This window comes from Haplochromis burtoni, unplaced genomic scaffold, assembly GCF_018398535.1.
Source record: "Haplochromis burtoni strain Fernald_Lab_line unplaced genomic scaffold, NCSU_Asbu1 Contig_1625, whole genome shotgun sequence".
Lineage (NCBI taxonomy): Eukaryota > Metazoa > Chordata > Actinopteri > Cichliformes > Cichlidae > Haplochromis > Haplochromis burtoni.
The window spans coordinates 24,164-31,361 of NW_024583986.1; the positions used below are offsets into that span (position 1 = coordinate 24,164).

General features: G+C 38.5%; 2 protein-coding genes across 2 annotated transcripts in view; both read left to right on the forward strand.

Moving 5' to 3' along the window:
• col4a5 (collagen, type IV, alpha 5 (Alport syndrome)) overlaps positions 1-2,448 on the forward strand; it is a gene marked incomplete at its 5' end in the record, with an annotated part of 25,841 nt that extends 23,393 nt beyond the window's left edge. Inside the window, 1 exon segment of the mRNA XM_042217139.1 lies at positions 671-2,448. Coding sequence (XP_042073073.1) covers positions 671-752 — 82 coding nt within the window.
• A 1,292-nt stretch (positions 2,449-3,740) lies between these two features.
• LOC102311600 (tripartite motif-containing protein 16) lies at positions 3,741-6,334 on the forward strand. Its single transcript, XM_005952519.2, has 3 exons — positions 3,741-3,839; positions 3,972-4,078; positions 4,480-6,334. The coding sequence occupies exon 3, from the start codon at positions 4,535-4,537 to the stop codon at positions 6,050-6,052; it is 1,518 nt and encodes a 505-aa protein (XP_005952581.2). The 5' UTR covers positions 3,741-3,839; positions 3,972-4,078; positions 4,480-4,534; the 3' UTR covers positions 6,053-6,334.
• The last annotated feature ends 864 nt before the right edge of the window (positions 6,335-7,198 follow it).

Sequence of the window (7,198 nt, forward strand, 5' to 3'; positions counted from 1 at the left end):
TATTTACACCAATTTCTGACCCTAAAATCTGGATAGTGACGCAGAAATTAAGACTCATTAGAACAGGCAGATTGTTTCCAGTCTTCTGTTGAATAATTTGGTGAGCTTATGTGAATTGTAGCTTCAGTTTCCTGTTCTTAGCTGGCTCGAGTGGCATCTGGCTGGTGTGGTCTTCTGCCGTTGGAGCTCATTCAGAGATGTTCTTCTGCAAACTTTGGATGCAATGAGTTGTTATTTGAGTTAACTTTGCCTTATTATCAGCTTAAAACCAGACGGGTTTGAGCTGATAGGAACGCTCAATAGATATTTCCTTTTTCAGAGCATTCTCTGTAAAAACTAGAGTTTTGCAGGAAAATCTCAGTAGTTCACCTGTCTCTAAAACTCTAGAACCAGATCATTTGACTCCAGCAACCATGCTATGTTCAAAGTTGCTTAAATCACATTTCTTCCCCGTTTTGCTCAATTTGAAATTCTTTGCGACTCTTTGCCATGTTTATTTCCCTAATTTTAGTTGCTGTTGAATAAATATTTGCAGTAATGAGCAGCTGAACATGTGTACCTAATAATGTGTATAATGAATGTATATATGAATGTGTATAATGCAGTACTTACATGACCCACGTTAAAATCAACCCTCTCTTAACCATCTTAATACTTATGGCTCTTACAGAAAGCCCCAGTCTGAGACCTACAAGGCAGGTAGCCTACGGACACGTGTGAGCCGCTGTGCAGTCTGCATGAAGCGCACGTAACGGCATGCATGCCACCAAGCAAACACACCACTGCCAGGAGGTGGAGAGACGCCCATCGATGACGAGAGACGATTGGACGTACAGTAGACAAGTGTGGCAGCGGGTGGGGGCAGTCACGATGAGTTGGAATTCCAATGGTGCATTGTCTTCCGGAAAAACAAACTACAACTAAAACAACGGTGCTACTGTGCAACACAGCTTAAAAAAAAAAGAAAAAGACAAAAAAAAGAAAAAAACTGACGTAAACAAATCTTACATTTAGTCTTTGTTTGTCTTAAGAAGTACCTCAAAATGAAAGCAGAATATATTCAATTCATGGTGCCACGATGGATGTGTGACAACAAAACTGCATTTTTCTTTCTTTTCCCTTCTTTCCCAGAAGGATCTTTGTTCCCTTTCCCCCTTTTTCCCCCCAAAAATTACGTTTGACACGTTGGTGCAGCAAAAATGTGACAGAGTAACTTTTTATTTTATTTTATTTTTGATAAGGAGTTGATGGTTTTCACAGTTACCAAATCGGCACTTTGACTTCGGAACATCCATGATGACAGATGCACTGACGATGAGCTTTCTGTAGTGAGAATGACTGCTTTTTTAAAAAAAATTACCAATCACCCTTTCTTTCTCGCTCTTATTTTTTCTGTTTTACGTTACATTTCGTAGTGATAACCCTGCTGTCCCCCACTCTTTGCTAACCATATCGCCTTCTTTTGCTTATTTTTTTGTTTTTGTAAGTAATACAATGTGTATATTGTGTAAAACACTTTTGTTTTTAGTGTATTAGCTCGAATCACTACCAGCTGTTTGTTATGCACGGCGATTTTCCAGGTTCTTCTTAGCTCACACATTCACTTAACGCACGTTGACTCAGATATTGTACAAAGTAAGGCTTTTATGAATGAAACAGTATTTTATATATAATAAATATATATTTGAAAAAAGAGGATTAAAAAGTATATAAACTTTATTCGGCTGTGGAGAGCTTGTTTGTTGTTTTTAACCACGAAACGGTCATACATTACATTTCATGAAAAAATAAAGCTTACTACTGAACGCAAACAGCCATTTTCATGAAACTATAACAGTCTTATGTGATATTAACAATGCCAATGCTTCAACCTTTTGTATTGTTCCATTGAAATAAAGGGGATTTGCTTTTAGCTAGTTGAATGATTGGAAATTGTTACGAATATCAACACGGGAAACGGAGAAAATAAAATTCAGATAAATTCTTCATTATTTGATTAGAAAACAGGGACATTTTTTGTGTTTCTTACATTTCCAGGTGCTGGGAATTTTCTATAAAAAGATCCTGATGTAGTTTGAAGGGGCTGCCTTTGTTCCCAACACTTTCAAATCCACTTTTACTGGCTTGAATTTCTATCCCAAATTGGATAAAGTGTTCAGGCTTCATGGTGTGGTAACACAGGTCTGAGCGTACAGATTCCTGATGTACTGTAAAGCTATGCGAGCTGTTTGGGGGAGGGTGAAATATTTCCCTGTGATCTTTATTGTTTGTTTGTTTTGTGTGTTTGTTTTTTTTTCAAATCTGCTTTTATGAATTCTAATTGTGTCAGCCTGGGGTGCGATGAAAAAAAAAAGTGCATTTTTTTTTCTTTTTGTTGTTTTGTTTCCATTTTATGTTATCCGGAAGTTGTTATAAACTTTTAAGACTGAAATAAATACTATGTCCAAAGTGTTGCCTTCATAAATGACTATGACTAAGAAAGAACAGTGGGTGACTTCTTTATAAGTCACCAATTTGGATCATTTAGATTTAAAAGTAAAAGAAAATAAGGGATCGGCTGGCAGTTACAATCTACAAGTCCTCACTTCTCCTTCTGTTTGTGATGTCAGTGCCAAGTGACAGTAAAGTAAATAAATTGGATTGTATGTACATATATATATATTTACCATACCACTGGCCTGAGAGAACAAGGTGGCACATATGGGTGCAACAGCTCAGACAAATAAAATGGGGCACAATTATTAAGGACAAATAAAGGGATTTTAAAATGGATTGATAAACGAACTGGAAGCCAATGAAGCAAAGCTAAAATTGGAGTGATGTACTTTTGCTTTCCAGATGAAAATTGGACAGTCACGTTTTGCATCAGCTGTAGGCGAGCAATGGAGGCCTTCCTGATTCTGATAAAGAGTGCATTGCATTGCAGTAATCATGCAGTAATCAAGACAAGAGGTTATAAAAGCCTGTATTAAGGTTGTGTTTGGACAGAAGAGGCTTGATCTTTGACAGTCATTTGGAAAAAGATGGATTTTACTCACCACAGTTAAACAAAAGAAGACTGGAGGAGATTGTCGCCTGGTCTGATTAGTCATTGAGAATTCCTCTTGTAGAATTCAGATGGTAGAGTCATAATTCCTGTGTAAACCACATGGAACCATGGATCCATCCTGTCCTGCATCAACAGTTCAGGATGGTGGATATTTTCTTGGCACACTTTGGGCTGGTTTCTTGAACATGACGATGAGTTCACTGTACTCAAATAGCCTTCACAGTCACCAGATCTCAATCTAACAGAGCACCTTTGGGAAGTGGTAGAACAGCAGACTGACAACATAAATGCAGGCGTCAAATATTCAGCCACTGTCTAATGTTATCATGTCAATATGACCAAAAACTCCAAACAGCTTGAATCTATGGCATGAAGAATAAAGACAGCTCTGAAGACAAAACGGGGTAAAAATCAAGTACTACCAAGGTATGCCTAATAAAGTGCCTGATGAGTGTATATTAACAGGACAACCCCCACCTTAGTCCTCATGGCGAATATATAACCATATGTAAATACTGCCAAATATATAAAGACCGAAAAGGCAGTTGGTACAGATGACGTACCCGTGGAGGTATTAAATTTCACCTGCGCCAACTACCCTTAAAAACTATGTTGTTATTCTTCATGAGCTGCTCTGCAACATTTTCTGCCAAACTGGTGGTGAAGATGACACGTTTCAAGTGACAGTTGGAATCTGGGCGGAGGAATGTTGTTCCTCCTTATATAAGAAGTGTGAAGTGTAAAGACAAGTTCTCTTTGTCTGGGACGGTGAGTGGACTCATGCCGGCAGGTAAGAGAGGCTTCGGAACAAAGTCTAGTTTGTTTAATTGTGGTGCTGTGGTGCACTCGAGATCTTTTCAACTTCTTTCTTTGTTTTTGTGTTAATGAAACACGTCACTGACTCAGTGTATGTCATCTTTAGGAAAAGCAACCATCCTCTCTGTCTGAATCTGACTGCATAGCTGACTATCTCTTGCTCCACTACTTTAAAGGAGACACCATATATCAACCAAAGTAATTCCAAAAAAGGTAAAGTAGGAGACATATTCCCTGTACTTGTTCCTCAAGTATACTTGTGCTGTTTTGGGTTTAGATTTCCAGTAAGCTGCAGCTTTACCTCTGTTACATTTGCTCATTCTACTTTGCACAATATGTCTTGGTGCTCTTGTGACTGGGATTTGCTTTTAGTATTTCCTGCAGTAACTGTAACAGCTTGTTGCACTCTTCATTGTGGCGTCTATTATTTTCATGTTCGTAAATATTTCTTAATACAGAAATCTACATTAAAAGCTTACCTGTTCCCACAGTTCACTTTACGTTCTTGCTGCTCAACGATAAAAAGATTTATTAAGACTGGTAGGTACGAGTTTCACAAACTACACCTTTTTCTGAAATGAAGACTAACCTGATACACACTTCTTCACTGACAGTGAAACAGTTTTGGCATTCACCTCTGCACACATAATTGCACAACAAGGAAAGAAGATGGAAGACAGACAATTCTGCTGTGCTGTCTGTCTGGATCTACTCAAGGATCCGGTGACTATTCCCTGTGGACACAACTACTGTATGAGCTGTATTGAAACCTACTGGAAAGCAGAGAACGTAAAAGGAATCCACAGCTGTCCTCAGTGCAGACAGGCTTTCACACCGAGGCCTATTCTGGTGAAAAACACCATGTTAGCAGAGTTGGTAGAGAAAATGAAATACCTCCAGCCTATCCATGATTCCCCTGCTTTTGAAAAGCACAAGCTGGTAGACAAGGTGTTGAAAGCAAACACCTGTTCAGTTCACAATGAGGTGATGAAGATGTTTTGCCGCACTGATCAAATGTGTGTCTGTTGTCTCTGCTGGATAAATAAACATAGAGGACATGAAACAGTTCCAGTTGAAAAAGAAAGGGCAGACAAAGAGAAAGACCTGGAGGTAATTCTGAAAGAAGTCCAGCGGAGAATCCAGAACAGAAAGAAGGAAGAAGGAGTACTTGAGAAAGAGATAGAGGGGATCAAACTGTCTGCTGATACAGCAGTGAAGGACATTGAGATGACTGTTGATGAGCTGGTGAGTTTCATCAAAGAAAACGCCTCAAATTTAAAGCAGCAGATCAGATCCCAGCAGAAAGATGAAACGAGTCGAGTCGAAGAGCTTCAGAAGAAGCTGGAGCAGGAGATCGCTGAGCTGAGGAGGAAAGAAGAGGAGCTGAAGCAGCTTTCACGCACAGAGGACCACACCGAATTTCTACTAAGTTACTCCACAATGCCCGTATTCATTGACTCTACAGATTCACCAAGCTTTAAAATCTGTCAGGTTAAGTACTTTGAGAGTCTTCAAATGGTGATATCAGAAGCTAGAGATAAACTCAAAGCATTTCTGTGTGATGAACTGTGGAAGATCACTCTGACAGTGAGATCAGTGGATGTTTTGCTGCCACAAAGTGATCCTAAGACCAGAGATGACTTTTTAAAACATTCATGTCAACTCACGCTGGATCCAGATATAGTTCACAGAAAACTCTTCCTGTCTAATCAGAACAGAACAGTTACAGACATGCTTCAAGATCCAGATAATTCCTGTCTTAAGAACAGAGACAGGTTTTCCATTGAGCAGCAGGTCCTGAGTAAAGAGAGTCTGACTGGACCTTGTTACTGGGAAGTGGAGTGGAAAGGGAAAGGACTTTCAGTAGCCGTAACATATAAGAATGAGAATAAACTGGATCAAACTGCATTTGGAAGCAATAATAATTCTTGGGCATTAGATTGTTACAAGGACAGTTATAAATTCAGACACAACAACACGACAACTCGCCTCTTAGGTCCTTCTTCCTCTAAAATTGGAGTCTATCTGAATCCCAGAGCAGGTATTCTGTGCTTCTACAGCGTCTCTGACACCATGGCCCTGCTACACAGAGTCCAGACGACATTCACTGAGCCGCTCTATGCTGGACTGTGGATTTGGGGGGGGTATTTTATTTCAACCACTGCTACATTAAATGATATCCAGTAAAATACTGTTTAACTGATTTTGCCTTTATTTGTTATATTTTTTCTATGATGTAATATCAAGGGTTTGTATGGGTGTTTGAAATCATTGAAAATACTTGGATTTTAATATTGTCTTTTCAAGGTTTGAAAAGTGCTTGAATTTCAGATGTGGTGCTTAAAACTGCTTGAAACTGTAACTCTATTTCATTCACAACAAATGACTGTCTGATTGAATAGTTTTTTGTTCGTTTGTTTGTTTTTTATCAGATAGAGAAATAAAATGAGTCGCAAATTCTAAAAACAACATTTCTCCACCTGGGCTGCCTTGCACCTCTGCATGTCTGTTTCAGTGTGTGACACCCGCCCCGAACAGTCAGGAATGAGTGCAAGAACAAGCCTGGAGGTTGCAGTTTTAATGAGCGTTTGCTGGAAAAGGACAAATACAAATCTTGGATAAGACAATGACCAAATTCACCTGAAAGGTCTGCAAAATGATTTGTACCTTTTCAGAATGGGGGAGTTTGCTTAAGTTCTAGTAAATAATTTTCAACTATGTGTACGTTACACATGCTAATTTTTATAATTATTACTACTTTTTTGCTAGCTAGCAAACTCGCAGGATAAACTATTGAAATGCATTGCGCGTGATGCAATATTGCAACGCTAGTAAAGCAGTTAGTTATGGTATGGTAATTTATGAAATATGCTGCAAAATAACATTACATAGCAGTAGCAGTAATGTGAGTTACTGTTATATATAACTACCCAACTTAAGGCTTTCTGATTAAAGGCTAAAAGCGAAGTTGTTACCAAGTAAAATTAAAAGTTTATATTTTTGTGAATTTCTGCAGCTTTTTCAAATATTATCTTGGTTCATTTGGCAACACCTTAGGGGCGATAATAATGGTAATATGAGGGACTGATCCATATGGGCACAAAGAACAGCCACTTTTTTGTGCTACTGAGGTTCCCTGACTTTCCCTCAAAATCTGTTCTCGTGAGCACACCTTAAACATTAGAAATGGCTTTAAACTCACATTGAGGCCTGTGGGACACTATTACCAACTGAGACAATATACAAATTTATATGTGTTTTCATATATGAATATTTCATACTTTAAGGCTGCCTGTTTATTTAAGGGAAACGAACAATACATTATAATGAACA